The 18011-nt window shown below is 36.1% G+C and overlaps 1 protein-coding gene across 10 annotated transcripts in view; it reads right to left on the reverse strand.

The window, feature by feature from the left end:
- The window catches only part of ANKS1B (ankyrin repeat and sterile alpha motif domain containing 1B), a 425238-nt gene that overhangs the window by 274895 nt on the left and 132332 nt on the right, over positions 1-18011 (reverse strand). For all 10 annotated transcript variants that reach the window (XM_061357113.1, XM_061357101.1, XM_061357080.1 and 7 more), the window contains one exon: positions 4135-4271. In XM_061357113.1, coding sequence (XP_061213097.1) covers positions 4135-4271 — 137 coding nt within the window. The remainder of the gene's footprint in view (positions 1-4134; positions 4272-18011) is intronic.

The following is an 18011-nucleotide window of genomic DNA, read 5'->3' on the forward strand; positions in this document are numbered from 1 at the left end:
CCACCAGTGAATAGCACTGGCAAAAGAAACAGTCTCTTAGGATAAAAAGTACACCTTCTCCCTCTGTGTATATAGTTCATTTTTTTGAATCAGATCTGAACAAAAAAGTAAGGAGATTCTTATTAAATTGAGTGGCTAATACAAAAATATATATGAAACATCACATGCAGCTCATTTTTGTCCAAGTTTAATCTAGAAAGACAGCTATAGGAATTTTAGTAGAACAAGCTCAATTTTACTACCACTTTCTAAAATTCAAGTCTGATAAGGTAAGTTACATTTTACTACCTGTACTAATGTAACTAGGTAAAACTTGAGAGACTAACATTTCACAGGAGTTCAGTTAACTCATTAACCTACTTGGTCTCCTACTACACCTCATTTTTTCTCCTGTGTGCTGTTAGCATACTCCACAGAGGCATATGTCTTTAAGTTGAAGCAGTACTACTTTCTTAAAGTCTTCATTAATTCATGAATTAAAAACTTACTAAGACTTGTCTGACAATGCAGAAAAAAAAAATCAAGCAATTCAAACCTTGAACTAAATTCAATTATATTTGTTTCTTATTGGCATATATATAACTTCCCAATAATCCCTCTTTTTCAGAGGCTGGCCCTGTGAAAACCTGAAAACAACTCATGTATTTGCAAAATGCTTGATCATAGCTAAAAGCCATAGCTAAGATGCACAGATAAAAAAGCATAGAGATCCCTGAATTACTGTTATGTGTGCTCACTTCAGGGCTGGAAGCAGTAGAGGTGGGTGGCACTGTGGCACTGAACTTAGTACTGCTTCTGAGATCTGAGTGAGTGTCTCTCCAGAGTGCTGCACTGTGCCAGGGAGATACATCATTTCAGTTAAAACAGGCTTTAGCTTTAGTAACAGTACACTGAATGGAATTGTTGAGACATATCCAAAGACAAGTTTAGGTAGATTTTAGAGAGCATCTCATAAGAGACGAGCATTAGGGTCACAACAACCTTCAGGTCTATCACTTCAAAATTCATCATTAAAGAAAAGATGAATTTCCAGAAACATGAGTGAAAGGTTGGTGGGGAAATACACAATCCTAGCCAGGTTTTATGATGGCATGTTTTTTTAACATAAGATGGAGAATAATTAGGACCAGATTAAGAGACAGCTAGAAGGAAAAAGAAAAAGCAAGTTCTGAACGTACTCTGAGCAATCAATCTCTTAACTGTCCATGCCAGTCCCCTCAGGATTCACACTTTGTGTATGAGATTGTTCCTGTCTCATAGTTGCCAGCTGTGGTACTTTCACCCAGTGTGCTGGCAGTGCAGCATCACAGCCTCTCTCCTCTTCAGGGACCCCATGTAGCAGGTGTAGGCGACAGGGTTCCCCACCAGCTGCGTTTCATATGGGAGCCTGTGGAACAGGTGAGAGGAGAGGCCACTGTGCTGTGCTGAACCTCACATTCATACAAACATCTTAAAAATCTGTTGGGTGCTGAAGCATGTATATGCACTGCCATCATGTGAGCTGACATGCAGTCTCCGAAAGAAAAGGCCAAATAAAACAGGAGGAAGAATGACCCTCACCTCTGCCTTCTAACTCAGCTCACCAGGATTCTCCTTTTCCACTCTCTACACTGCCTGTCCTCACCAGACTGGTGGGAGGAAGGAATCTTTGGTCCCTTCTGCTGCTGCTTATACAGAAATACAGTGTTTCTCTTCACTGCAGGTGAACTGTTATATGCACAACCCTCCAGGAAAGACAAGTAAGGCTATAAATGGAAATAACAGCACGAGTTGAAAGGCCAGACCTCCCTGGCAGTTTCATCCAAGTTACCAAAGCCTGCCTAATGTAAAACCAGCTGCTGAAGAATTTCCCATTCTACCTTTTACTGGCACCTTCCTGTGCTAGATGCACAAGGCGTATGAAAAAAGGAAAGGAATGACAGCTGGTTTGGAAATTTATATGATCCCTGCTTCCTATCTGTTCAAAATCTGTTTATTTTGTTAGAAAAGTGCAAAGAGGCACTTTTGACACGAGATAATTAATTATTTTACATGCATTGTATAACACTATTCATTAGTTTTACATGAGTGTTAAGAGGTCAGTCAAGAATAGAATCCCATTGTGTTAAACTTCAAAGAGCTTGCCATGTAATTTAATGCAGCAGGCATGGGATAAAGGAATTAAATATGCAGGCAGAATTAACGGTTTGCAAACACTATATTGCAAATATATACAGCTTTGTTGCCTAAATTCTTGGGTTAAGATCTTGGGGAGAGGTGATTAGGTAAGCAAGAATAACAACAAAAAGGAAAAATATTGAAGGAATGTGCATAAAACACATGGAGAAAGAAGCATAAGGGGGTTTTATGCTACAGTGTATTCAACTTCTCATGTATTAGTGCATAGATTTACAATATACGTTAAGCACAAGCCTACATGTGCCTTTCTGCTGTTATTTTCTGCATAGGAAGTACACCACATGAGATACATTTTAGCAAATGCCATAAAGTTCTGACCATATATATCACACAACTAGCTTTAGTTCTGCAAAACTATGAGAATACCGGGAGTCAGTAAATGGTATGTTTTAAATTTGAAAATAGCTCCCCAGAATCTGCTGAATCCATTCAGAGTTAACTAGCAGGAGAACATCACCATTCAGTGTACTGAGTCCATCTGTCGGCAATATCATGATGGAAACAGCTTTTTAAATGCTATTTTCAATAAGCTATCACACAACAACTTGTTCCCAACAACATTCCAATACCTTTCTGTTTGGTTACCACCTACTATAAAAAACAGCTTAGAGGAAAGGAGGCGTTTCAGTACTATACTAATGTAGGGTAGGAGGGACAGAGAGACTACAGGAACAGGCAAAATGAGAAACAACTATAAAAAGACAAAAGGAGAGGAAGCAGTTATTTTAGACCCCCTGCAATCTAGATTTAAACAAGGATATAGAACCCAAGGTACTGCAGTGTCAGAGGGATGGTTTGCAGCCTGTCATTAGCATTATCGTGCATTGACAGTGCCAACTGTAGGAAACAAGTGGCTCCTAGATAAAACTGGCAGGTGCTCCTAGAAACTACTTTTAAGTGTGCAAGCCCTTCTGAAATGTGTGCTCCAATGAGTTCTGAAAGAAAGATTCACTTTCATCACTGTGACATGCTCACAAGCACGGCACCAACAAAATCTGTCCTATAGAATTCTTACCAAAATATCATGTATCCATCAGCTTACTTGTCAAGTAAAACAAATGCCAGCAATGTACTGATGATACAAAACCTCCATCCACTAGCATCAAAGTGGCTCAGTGGCAGATCAGCTCAGCAATGAAGAACAGATGGCTGCATTTGAACCCAATAATTGGTAGGAGAGGAACAGGATTTCTTCCGGTTCACACCAGAAAAGTCTCACAGTCAGTTCAGTGTGTAGCTGTCAGCTAGCTTTAACACACCTAATGTCATGCCTTTTTAAGTGGGAAACTAGATAAACCCCTGACCCATGTTGCCCTATGACTCCAAAATAAACTCCTTTATGCTGATTACCTCTACCTTCACTACTAACTTGAATTCTAAGATTTATTTACTTTACAGCTTTTATTTTAGAAGGCTGTACTTCTTAAAGAACTAAAAAGTGCACTCAAGTTTTACATATATTAAGTATCTTGTTCACCAAACGCTATTAGAAATACATATAGTTAGGAAGGATACAAGTTAAGAAACTATACTAGAAGGTAACTAAAGAAGATATGAAACATTACGGGACCACGTAAATGGAGATACAGAAAGAGGAAAGAAAACCCAAAAAAAGTAACAGGGAATTAATACTGATAAAAACAAACATAAACTCAGGAGAAAACTAATAGTACATTATAAAATACAAAATATTACATAAAGACTTAATGCGTTAGAGCTATATGAAACATGTACTGTTATCTGTACATTGCTGGGATTGCTCATAAAATAGTCTATCTTCTGCTATCAAGACTGCATTCCAAGTGGAAAAAAAAAAAACAATTTGTGTTCTGTTTATCTGCCTCTGACCTATTCAAATGTGTATAGTGATAATGTTCTCTTAGAACACATGCACGATAGCCTGCTTCTAAAATGATAACCAGAACTAGTAAGATGATGCTTATGATGAGCACCTACCTGAGGGCGTATAACTTTTACTATATTTTCAAGTGCAGTGTCTGGTGATGGAGGAGAGCAGTCAGGTGTTGGGCCTGTAGAGCTGTTTCTATGGTTACCAGATCCTGGTGCAGTAATTGCTACCTGAGGTGCATTATCTGTGAATAAAAATAGCATTTATGTGAACTTACAAATACTTCACATATTTTAAAATAAGAAAAAAAATTATTTTGAAAACAGAACACTACTCAGAACACTTTCAACTTACAAAATCTATTATAATTTAAATGGATCTGGTGAGGAATAGCTACACTTATTTTGTCAGCTTATACATTCACTCTATGTTAAGGCAGGATACAGCACTCTCTTAATACCTAAATAAAATGAGGCACAAACCAAACACATATCTTTTATTTTCATTAACCTGAATTACGTATTGTGAAACCAAGTACTATCACTATAGCAGGGGTGATTTGAAAGGGAGCTTTATAATGCACCTCATAGCTCATCCTGGAAAATCCTAACACATACAACACAGTTCAACAAGTGATATAAACACATAGTTGACTTAGAGCATGCTAATAGCCATCACTGACAACTTTCGTGGATATGGGGGGCAATACAATTGATCATCAAAGATCAATTACATGAAAATATACTCAGCTTCTCAGATGAAATTTACATCTTCCATATAGCTCTGCACTGCAGTAGCTGCTTTTCTAGCAGTATCTCAGCTAGATAACCTACAGCTTGCTTAATAATATCTACATACCTACATGTACATAGGAAATTGCTGTTTGGACAAAATTTGTGATGCTCTTGCCACTTTATGGCACTGTGAAGGACAATTAAAGGGACTTAAAATATCATTCTTACCTTCTCTAAACACCTTCAATTTTGTTCAAACAATGCAAACTTAAATTAGTCAAAATCAGGTCAGAGGATAGAGAGGTCTATGAAATAAGGCACAACTACCCAGTTGTGATGGAAAACAAGCACCAGAATGACTTATCAGATGAGGCCAAAAGCTCCACATTACCTCCTGCCTTTGAACTGTATTATTAAAGAAATGCTTTAGTTCTGATTCTGGGGAAAATGTCATTGCCTGTGTGTATCTTTCTTTGTGAATCACATGTGCTCTATTTTCCTAAATGTGCTATAATACCTGCAGCTTTGTATTAAGACAATGATTACATTCTCATCTTGTGTCTGTGGGACTCAACTGACAGCCTGCAGAGTTCACAGAAGAAAGCATATTTATCTGTAATTGAGATGGATCTCCAAAACATGTCTTCACTCTGTGGGCAAATCCACTCTAGAAAAACCCAAACTCCGAATAAACAAAAGTAACTCCAGTGCTATAAGCTGGAGTTTTGCCTAACCAGCTTCTGCAGGAACGCAAGCTCCTTCATGTGCACAAGCACAAATGTCTCTGTGTAAGTAATCCTAGAAGCTTCTCTTCCTCAGTCCTACTAGCCTGAAAGAATTATTGGAAATGTAACGGGTGTCAAAGGGAAGGAAATACCCAATTACATTAATGTAGATAACATAGGATAAAGATGAATTGTTGTAAGAATGTAAACGTATGGCCTTTCCAACGTAACAGATATTTTCACTGCATGGATGAGTCTGAGAAATACTCCCTGCAGAAACACTACATATCTGGATAAGGTCGTAATTTCTATTCAAATACAGACTGGCAAACTGTTCTTCTAAGGCAAATATCAGGCTGAAATGTTTCATCAGTGCTGTTAAACTTACTGAAAGTGTAAACACAAGTTCATATGGCAGCTTGACAGACACTACAGATAACTTCAGGTGTTACCTAACATCTGACAGAGTGAACCCTCCCTGTCACAGAAACAATTCCAAATTTTTGGAAAAATATGTCATCAAAACTGCCAGTCCTTTAGGTCTGGAGTCTTAACGCAGAGAAGTGCTCTTCCTGAATCATCACAAGTGCACACAGAAATACCAGATCTGAATTCGTGTATTTCAGAAAGTAATACATGTTTGTTAATATGATGAATCGAACAAATTTTATATAGCCTTAGAAAGGAACTTAAGGTGAATCATCATAATAACATCCCTGAGAACTTAAATGTCTTTTATGCTTCCCTGTCTGAATTAGTGTCTACCTGTAAAACTTAACATGCAGGATGCGAGTGAGTATCCAGTGATCTGAAAGCCCAGCTCATCAAAGGAATGACAAGCAGACACCCCACAGAGGCCTTACCATACTCTGGAAGTCTCATAGGGAGGATGAAGGCTAAATATGAGTGATAAGAGCTGAGTCTCATCCTCGTTTAGTCCAGAATATGAAATATTATCTTATTTCATTCTGTGGACAGACTCATCAATAGATAATTATCAATGAACACCCCTGACTGAGGAATCAAAGGTTTCCTTTGAGAGAGCTCTGCCCTCTGTTTGTGGAGACACCAAACTAGGGACGATACTGCTGCTGAGACATGTTGTAATACAGGTGGTAATACAGGCATCATCTAGAAAGCTAAGAAATAACTTCTAGAGGGAGAAATGTTCCACGAGTCTAGCTAAGTGTACTTAGAGCAGTTACTTACTTACTAGTGTGAGAAACAAACAGAACAATTGTCTCTGACAAACAGCTAAACCTAACAGAGAAAAGAACACAAACTCCCTGATATTTCATCAGTCCCTGCCTTTCTGTAGCTGTTTTTTCACTGTGAAGCCTGTGTGGCTGTGTTTAAGCACAGCTGCTCTTTAGCACTTCAAAGCCTTGCAAGTGAAATCAGGAAGTCTTACAGATGCAGAAGTATCTTAAAGGGCAGATAGTGAGAAATACAGACTGGGACTGATTATAAGTTTTCTGCCCACCACTTCATTCCATTTCAATGCCTTGTTGGTATTCTTCTCATCTTAGTTTACCCACACTTTAAACATGCAGAAGAGGGTAACAGAGCAATCAAGTTATATGAGCAGGATTTTGGTCCTTCCACAGGAAAGACTTCTTGTTGATGCTGTTGAATGACAGGTCACAGAACATTACATTTTGCCCTTAGGTACTGCCCCACCCATGAAACATCAAACTGACTAGTAGTGGCATTCTTGGAATGAAAATTTATTGGGAGATATTCTTGAAAGGAGGCAGGGCTGTTATATGCCCCACTAGACAGCGCTACGAAAAACATCTCCAGCTACAGTGTGTGCATACAATTATAACCACTTAGGGAACATCTGTAATATGCAGAAATCTCAAAAAACAAAAACAAAACCTAAAAGTAGGATGCTGCTTGAGAGTCTAAAACTAAAGTCATGAAAAAAACATCCAAATATATTTCTTTGAAATAAACATTGCAAAAAAAAAATAAAAATCCAGCTGCTCAGTATTCGTTGCCTTCACTCCTTTCTCAAGGGAATAAAGTGTCTCACATGTAATGGTTTCTTGTAAACAATTTCTTTATTGTGGACAGCTGTTTATTTTCACAGTAGGAACTTCTCATTAGGCAACCAATAATAATTTTACTACCTGTATCTGCTCCATCAGAGAGAGAATATTGCCATCAAATTAGTTCCTGCAACCAATTTGGGCAACTTCTCTATTTATGTCTACAGTATTCATTAAGAATGCAGTGCAACAGAAGTTTCAGTAAGGATAGATTTGAATATATATTCTTTTATAATTAAATAATAAAATAATTATGTTTTCATTTTCTTATTTTCTGGTAACACAACTAAAGCAAACATTTTTTCCATTTAGATATCTATAATGGAAATACTGTAAGTTTCAGTGGAATATTTTATGGCAAAAAACCACTTGGAAACTCGAGAAACTACTAAATTTACCTAGGAAAGATTAGGTCCTATGCTAAGTTTCTGACAGGTACTATAGAGGGCCAACAGGGAAGTATTTGGGCTGTGATTCTTTTCTAGTTACTGGCTCAAGTTGCAGTAAATTAAGACATGTTTCTGTGCAAGTCAGATAACACCAGGCTCCATGGATCATCTGGCAGGTAAAAATCACTGAATTGCAGCATGCTCTGACAATATTCCTTCCTGCCTTTATTATACATGAGAAACTCTCACACGGATTATGTAATTGGAACTTATTCTAATTTTTAAAAATGGTTACTGAGAACTTTCCATCCTTAATTTCCTTTGTTGCAGGGCAAAAGAAACAGAACAGGGATCAGATAAAGTAAAACCATTATGTTATGTTTTCTAAGTCCAGAATAAGCAATTTTTATTTTTTTTAAAGGTTGGATAAACTCAGCTTTTGGATTAACTGGACCCATTTAGTGTGGACTACAAAAACAGCTCTATTGGTTTACATCCTGGCAAATCTTACTAATTTGCTTTGTTGGTTGGCTGATTGATTGGTTTACTACACCACTAACATCTCACAGACATATTTATAGAGATGGTTATTCTTAAATTTCTCACCAAATAGACATCTTAATTTCTAAACTTTAATGCCACTTAAAATTCTGTTTGCTACTTTTCCCAATTTTTGAAATATTTACAATAGAAGCAGACTCAGTATTTACATCAGTGGTCACATTACTGCTTCATACAAGTTGCCTATTAGGCTTTCCTTCATGTATCAAAAGACTGTAATTACAAATGACGACATCATTGTTTGGAAGTTGAAGATCATGTAGTTCCTATCACTATTTAAAAGATTTTTACTCTCAAGCCACACCGGCATTCCTTAAATTAGAGATACACCTTTTGGTCACAGACAGGAGGTTTGATTTCAGTTACACTAAAAACTTTTAATATTGAATCAACTTCAACAAATCAGAAATACAGATTAGCTTTTTACTGGTCCATTCCAATTATGCCATAGTTCACTAACAGTTATATATTCTTACAGAAAAATTATAAAAAGAAATTGAATAGCATTGAGTAAGAACTAATTCACATAATTTTTTTTATTATTAATTAAATAGCTTTAACATCATTTCATATGCGAAATGCTTATTTTTCACAGCACCTTTTTCTGAGACCATTAAGAGAGAACAGAAGCGGCAAGACAAACACCTCAGAATTAATTTTTCATCACACTCATATATAAAATACAATTGTAAAAAAAAAAGAGATGCTTTTGTGCATATTACTCAATTTTATCGATTACACAGTTCAATATTATTAAAGTGTAGTTTATAGAAGCGCAGTTATCTTGCTCATAAAAATGTTTAACTATGATGTACACCTCATGTCTCACACAAAGACTACTGTATAAGAGTATCCTGGGTTCAGCTGTAACAGCTATTTTTCTCCTTCCCAATAGCTGGTGCAGAGTTGTGTTTCAGCTTTAGTCTGAGAACACTGCTGATAACACACCAATGTTATAGTTTTTGCTAAATAATGCTTACCCGGATCAAGGATTTTCCAGTCTGTCATGCTCTCCTAGTAAGGAGGGGCATGGAAAGCTGGGAGGAAGCAGACAAGGACACCTGACCCAAACTAGCCAAAGGGGTACTCCATACCACAGCACATCACGCCCAGTATATAAACTGGGGGTCTCACTCAGAAGGCCAAGACTTCTGCTTAGGCTGGGCTGGGTATTGGCCAGTGGATGGTGAGCAATTATATTGTGCATCACTTATGTTTATTGTTTGGGTTTTTCTTCCCTTCCCTTTTTAGTTTTAAATTCTCTCCCCTGGTTACTTTCCTTATCAGTATTATTAGTAGCAGTGGTTTTGTATTATACCTTAGTTACTGGACTGTTCTTATCTCAACATGTGGGGTTTACATTCTTCTGAATCTCCTCCCTATCCTGCCTGGAGCGGGGCTAGGGGAAAGAGAGGGAGTGAACGAGCGGCTGTGTGATTCTGAGTTACCAGCTGGGCTTAAGTGTTAACAAAGAGTTAGCATCACAACCAATCCTTTTGCAGGAAGAAAATTTGCTTCTACCATCACTGACATCGTAAGTGATTAATTCACAGTGGTCTTTCAGCACAAAAAGGATTTCTGAGTAAAATACATATAACACATTGCATAATGCCATTAACATCTATCTAATAAGACTGATTTTTGAACCAAATTTCAGGGTTTAAACTTCTGTATTCATATGCTAGTAGCTGAATTGCTATCAAAAAAATGGCATTATTTTGTTCCATCTTCATCAATTCAGAAACTGATCTTCAGACTTGCAAGGTAGTATTTCTCTAAATATAGCTACATTTGCTAAACTCATCTTTAGATCAATGAAACCTCATTAAAACAGTATTCATTAGAGATAAAATATCCTCTATATAAAGATATATAATCCTGAAGAAATATTAGGCCAGAGGAACAAGACCTAAGCTTCATTGATCATACAAAGATATGCATTAGCTTTAAACAAAATCCAGACAGCTAGCTTCAGACCCTTCTATTGTAGTCAAATAAGGCAAGATTCAACTACTAAAGCATTGTTAACAATGCCATCTCAGCAGTCCAAAGAAACTCAAGGCATCTGCCTGAGGCCTTCACTGTCTTTCTATGGGATTCCACTATCCTTAAACACCAGCTTGGGACACAGGAAAGCATTTTATATGTCAGCAGACAGGTACGTACGGCAACTGAATCAAGGTCCCAAAATTAGGAGGGATGAATCGAAGCTCACATTTCTCAAGAATTTTAACCACTGTTTCCCAAAGATCTTTGTGAAAATGAGAGCTTATTTTTACCATCATGGTAAAAATTATAGTAAGATTTTTCTGGTGTACCAGATAACAGGAGGTCAAGAAAAGAGGGGAGACCAAGGAGTTCCCTTTCATGGATATAGTGACTGCTTTACGTTTGAAAGGATCACTCAGATACCAGTCTGGAGAGAGCAAAATGAAGGTGAATATTGTCTTCTTTTAGCATACTGTAAGAACAACCTATGGCATTCTTTTACTGCTATCTTCTATTGTGATGTCAGACAAAAACATAAAAACGTTAACTAAGTGAAATTAAAAAAAAACATGCACTGGATCTTTGTCTTTTACTGTGATATGTGACATTAGTAGCCAGTGGATGATTGTCTTCTTTCATTTAGTACTCTACATAGACAGGAATGCTCTTATGGATAGTAATAGACCATATCACCATAGTTCAGCAAGTCTTTCATCAAAGTTTTCAGGCAGCTATCCATGTACTGTGAGGACACACTTCTCACTGGAACTTTTCTAACAGATAACAGATACTCATAGAAAAGGCACTATATATACGTAATGCCACAATATTAACTATTGTGCAGACACCAAATATACCAACCAGAACACTTCCTACAACATCTCATCAAGCAAAATATGAGAAGTCAAAGGCAGCCCATATTGCAGATATGGGCTGGAATTTTTTTCCAGCCATTATATTCCAAACATATTTCCAGCTATTATATTCCAAATATAATTACATTTCACCTCAGAAAGAAATCTTAAAAATGGAACATGCAGTTGATCTATAGTTTTCCACTTTCATTACAGAAATGTGTTAACTGTTACATCAGTTATTTTTAGAATTTAGTGTAAAAGCTGTGGATCTACAGATCAAAGCAATTGATCCTCAGGAAACTCCATTTTAAATATATGTGGGTTTGAGTCTTTTGCACTATATAGCATCTATTTATTCTACCAAACACCCCCATCACACATTTACCTCACAGCTTCCATAAAGACCCTATACTCTTAGTGCCCACCTGAAAAGGAGCTTTAGATCAAAAAGGGATCTGGTTTATATGCACCAAAACCAGCCTGTGACTGAGGCAATGAATAGAAACTGGGAACAGCAATTTATTTCAAATTCACAACCAAAATGTGTACACAGCCTATTTTATTTCTGCATTCCAATTATTTGTGGAGTTACTTAAATACTACTTGCTTAGATTTACAATTTGCTGTAAGAGCATAAGAAACATATATTTAACTTTAGAGGTATGGACCGGTAATAATCTAGAACTAGCTTATATGCTACACATCTAATGGTGTGCATAAATACATACACTAAATTTTAAACCCTCTGAAAATATAATACTAGATACAAACAAAAAACTTAAAACACAAACCCTAACTAGTACAACCTTGTAGAGCTTCATACTATAAATTCAGGGCCTGGATAGATTTGTACACTGCAGCTCCAGGGAAAGAAAAATAAGGGTGTAAAATGCCTGCAAACATATATAGACAACTTCAAAGACACACTGTTACTAGCAATAACTTCCTTTTATTCCTCAAGCACTACTCAGTATAGAGGACTTCATGCAATATTTCAAGCTACTTGAAGACAGGCCAAAATCCTGCCTCTGTTTTGTACACCTCAGCATCAGGATAATAAAAATGTGAATAAAGCTCCAGATGGCTTGGTGTTGTCTGGGATCAAAATGCTTTTTCATGTGGAATCAAGAAAGACCTAAGTTTGATCAGTTATAGCAGACTCTATTAGAAAACAACTAGAGAAACACATATCCAGTCTTGTAATTTCTATGTTTTTATGGGTTTTGATCTGTCTCTAGAAAAAAACGTTGGAATACTTTTGTCTGTACATGTTATATGTCCTGGTAAAAAGAGGTACAAATCTCTGAAAAGAACATGGTAATACTAATCAGCTCTCTCAGACAGAAATCAATCATAACCACAATAGGAATCTTGGAAGAGTACAAAAGAAGATAATATGGAAATAGTACTATTTTTGGAGGATCAGTGACCAGTGTCTGAATTTACACACATCTCACAGAGGTCATGGCCACCAGAAGGACTAGTTTCATTGGCTAGCTAAAAAATGAACAGGTTAATTAGGTCCCATCATGTACAGTACCAAGGACTAGATTTCAGTGCTCTTCAATAATCTCTAGTCCTTTAAAAAGGACAAAATGAAGACTTGCCACTTATAACCACACTGGAGTGATAGATAAATCAGTTATTTTCTGATTCCAGGGATAATCAAAGATATGGAAGTTTTATCAGGGATATGCTGATATCCTCATGCTGAGGAGGCCAAGAAGCTTGCCCAAAATATGGGTCAGGGAATCTTCCCTACTCTTGCAGAGCTAAGTGAGCAAGAAACCCAGGCCCACATGAAGAATCACCTGAATCCTGTTCTTTATAGTAAAGAGAATTGGGCACAGCAATCTTCCTGAAGATTACATAGGGCTCATTAAAACACAGTTAACTCTTTCTAAGGCAGTGGAAGGAGAATCACCCCATTACATTAAAGCATACCCACAGAGAGATTTTAGTGCAAGTCTTCTTAAAACAATATATCTGAACATTTTGCTTGGAGACAACGCTACTCAGCCTCAGTTCATTCATGATGGGTCAATCAAGGCCGCTGGATTCCATTAGCAGTAAATTTACAAGGCAGAAGCCCAAGGCAACAAGTAGGAAGAAACTAACAAGGATCCAAAACGGAGCAGAATAGGTCACAAAATAGCAGGAATTGCCCTGATTTGATACAGAGCTGCCTTGTATAATATTTCTTGGACAGCATGTGTGATAAAAATGTGATGCCTTGTGTAAGTGGTGGTCCCACTGCAAAGATTCCTAGCAATTGCATACAGCAAATTAAGACAGACTGAAGTCCATACAGAAATCCAGGAAAAAAAAAAATAGAAAAATCTCTTATTTTGTCAAGATATCAAAACCTGTCATGTTACACAGTAGTCCCAGTTGAGGGACTAGGCAATTTTTCATAGTACAGGATTTTGCTTTAAAATTGTTTTAACTTGACTAAATCCCCAAGCAAATATTATCTCCTATGTGACTATTCAACACAGCATAGATCTAGGAAATACAGACAATGACAATCATCTATTTCAGGATTTCAAAGAATGAACATTGCAAGAGACATTTCAAAAGAGCACATGAAATACCGAGTAATAGAATCAATAGGTAGCTACACTGGATGCATAGAGAGAACGCTTGGACTAAACCGTTTGAATTTGCTCTTTTGAATTTGTTTTGTTTCCCCACACACTTAAATCTGAATAACCATTGTTCTGAGTAGGATTGTAAATATGTATCTACAACTGTCTTGCTGAAAGCACTTGAAGCTATAACTGGCCCAGTCTTGGATGTAGCAGCTATTTCAGGATTATGTTTGAAATTAATTACTAGCAAAGTGCATTCCAGTGGCAGCATGTGGTCTGCTTAGTTGTTTCTGCATCATCCAGGAGACAGGTATGACTATTATCAACTTTTTATTTCCTTCAATCACTCACCTGCATTTTGGAACAGCTTCAAGCTTGCATAACCCTTGTAATACCAGGCAACTGTCTGGAAAACCATCTCTCATTAAGTACTAATTAGACATGATGGGCGATTTCCACCATTTCCTGAGTAACCTTTGAAGACTGCCTCTGCAAGCTGTTAGCTGTTGATGTCTAATTGAGCATTCAAAAACAATGCTACACAGTTGCACATCCTTTGTGTGTGTGTGTGTGTGTGTGTCTGTGAAATGGCCTTTTTCTTGGCTTTGCCATGTTTAAAAGGTTTGTAGTGAAATGACTGTACTTGCCTATGACATATTTCATAGATTTCTACACTGGCCTTGTCTCAGTATGTAGTCATCATGTTCTTGAAATTCAATGAAAAGCACAGGGTGCAGTTACAGGAGTCAAAATATTTTTGTTTATTTCAGTCATTCACTAAAAGCTGGATGGAATGCCTAGTAGTCTGGTAAAAAAATAAACATCCTCCAAAACCACATCATACATATTGGGGGTGTCTGTGCTTATTTTTATATTTGACTCATCAGTGAGAGGCCACTGAATGCTATTATATGTATGCCTCAGTATTTCACAAGGCTTCTCCAATGATCCAAAGAGAATAACTAAATAAGCCATGCAGATAAAGTATTCTACTATTGCAAATGCAATAGATATTAGTGAATTAGGCTACATAGTCAAATTATCTCAGAATATAAACCATAAAAGGTGATGGGAGTAAGTACTCTCAAATAATTTAAATAATACTGATGATAACAGTAGTCCCCTAGGGTTCAATAATAATTAATAATTTAAGAAGTCTTGAAGATAAACCTTGCAATATGCATCTATCTTTAGTTGCAGTGAAATGCACTTTATAGACAAAAAATACATTTTCAAGAGCTTCAGTTCTTCTGAAGTGTCAGTCAGTTAATAAACCTCTTAATCAGAACACTGAAGCCATAAAGCTAACCAAAACATTTTAAAGCCAGCAAACTAGAGATGTTTTAAAATGTTTCAATATCCAGCTATTCTTCTTTAAAGTATCTAAATTTTTGAGCAACTTCAGAGTGCTCAATTCTCACTGAAATTTTGCCTTTTTTTTTATTTAACATACATACATGGAAGAAAGTATTGTGTTCCATATTCAAATTGTGTATTGTATCCAGCATAACAGTATACTTATTAAGCACAAAGAGAGTCCAGCAGAGAGTGTGCACTACTAATACACAGTCAGAATTCAGGCACTCTCAAAGGTCTTTGATGATCATTTTGAAAGCAACAGGGAAACATCTGTACCAAAGTGGACCTGCTATCTAGTCCAATATGTTGCTTTGATAATGTCCAGATGATTTGGGAAACATAAAGAAAATATTGTGGATAGTTTTGTAATAACACAGTACAGTTTCTAACCATTCACAGTTAATTTGCGGCACTACAGCATTGGAGATATTAGTAACTAAAAATACCCAAACACTTCACTGTCTTTTTTAATTCCCAAATTATCTTTTCTATAATTAACATACCAAAACAATTTTGCCACACTTTACATATGTTTTATTTATTCTTGGCATTATCTTCTGAAATACTCAAATTCTACCCTTTGCACTAATATTCTTGCATTAATTTATTTTCTATCTGTTTCAATTTAGATGAAATTATATGTTATACCAGTATTACATGTTTATTCATAATTAAGCTTACCTTCTAACTGACAAAGCAGGATTTACATAACTCTGGCTCTGAGGGTTTAGAATCTTCTATACACTTCAGCATATTTAATTTATTTACATCACAGTAACTAAACAGCATGCAGTTTGCCTCACTTGTTTTCTCTTCTTGTTTTTGTTTTAAGTTCTCCAAGATCCACAAACTATCTTTGCAGGTTTCTTAATTTCCTCCTATTAAGTGTTCCCACTAATGAAACCTACTACCCTTCCTTGGAATTTTTGAGAGCTGCAGTTAACTATATAAAGGAATGATAAAAATGGCACAGAACTTTAAAGAGGTATGCTGTTTGCATTTCCTATTGATAGCAAATTAATAAATCACAATTTCTAGGCCATATAGGGCTCCTATGTTTGACACAGAGCCAAATCAGTATATTCAGACAAGAAGGAATATTCCAGCACAGTGGAGCAGAAATGACCAATCCAACCACTAACATAAAAATAAAGATCATAATTAAGTGAAAGCATGCTTTTTTTTTTAATTATTATTATTTTTATTTTGGTTAAGTTTTATGGAGAAAAGTATGGCATAAACCAATCCAACATTCCTTAACTTCAAGTCTTAAACTATAACAAAGATTACAATTAAATTACACTTGAATAGAGGTATTTAGCCAAAACAAAAGGCAGGATTCACAGAACTCCTGTCACTTTTACTACCAGAGCTCCTAACCACTAACAACTTCCTATTGTAAACGTCATTATTCCATTTGAATATGAGTCACAAATTCATACCACATTATATTTAACAGGCTTATGTCTAGGAGTTGGACAAGCAATTTATAAAATGCATTTATAAAAGGCATTTATAAATTTACTTAAACTTATTAGTGGCAAATCCTTGTTGACGTTATTATGGGTGGGATGAAAAAAAATCTGAAAGACAACTTACAGAATTTATCAGAAAAAAGGTACTTTTTGCAAATGTTACTTACACAATATTCACAGAGAGTTTTCATCATAAGTAAGACAGAAATAGATGTCAAAATACTGGGAATGTTCTCAGGAAAAAAATTTAGTGTCAATCCCAGCACTACTGGTAAGAAACTGGTTTTGTTTTGTTTTGTTTTTAATTATGCTATATTCAATTATCTTCCAGCAGGGTAGGAATGATATCTGACAGAAAAAAGATATCGGGTGAACAGCTGGAACTTGAGTGGAAAGGATATCTTTACTAACAGCTGTTTTTGATATCACCATCCAGAACTGATACAACTGCATACAATGGTATATTGTATTACAGAAAGAATAATACACCCTACCCTGGAGCAAAAAATATTAAATGGTCCTTCTGAAGACTTTTTGTGGTTTCTGAAAACAATAAAGTAATGGAGTGTGAAAGTGTTCTTTCTTATTGGTTCTTCCAAATCTGCAGTATTTGAAGACAGAACAGAAAAAAAGAAAAAAAAGAGGAAAAGACTACTTTGATATCCTGTTGCAGTAGAAAACTATCATTAGCTATGAGTAAAGATATGCTCTATCTATACACTTGTGGATTGGCAATACAAACACATTTCCATATATATTTTGATATATAGCAAAATTCTACATCTCTTGCACTCTGCAAATTTCCTTCTGAGGTGGCACAAAAATGACAATTGTGTAAGAAGAAGAAAAATGAAATCTCTGGAAAGTAGTAGAAGGAGACTCTTTGGCAGCGAGCTAAACTGCCATCAGGACTAGCAGATGCAGAAAGGGAGCAGCAGAGAAAATTGAAGTAAATGGGTGTTTTTTATTTAACTTAAAATAGAACAGGAGGGAAATCTTTTTCCTTTTTTTTTTTTTTTAACAGAATGAAACACTGATTACCTTCACTAGGAATCAATGTTTGTCTATTTTTAATCATGTCTGACATTGAACAAAACAAATAAATCTGTTCATTATGCACAGAATTGGTTTAGTTTAGTAATCGCTTAATATTTTAACAAATATTTTGATATTAACAAAATTTAGCAAGCCAGGCCAGGATTTCTGCTTTCCAAATGTACTAAAGATAGTACAAAAGTTTATTAAAAAAC

This window comes from Neopsephotus bourkii, unplaced genomic scaffold (genome assembly GCF_033783945.1).
Source record: "Neopsephotus bourkii isolate Nb327-2 ecotype Australia unplaced genomic scaffold, CSIRO-AGI_Nbou_v1 NB_107, whole genome shotgun sequence".
Taxonomy (NCBI): domain Eukaryota; kingdom Metazoa; phylum Chordata; class Aves; order Psittaciformes; family Psittacidae; genus Neopsephotus; species Neopsephotus bourkii.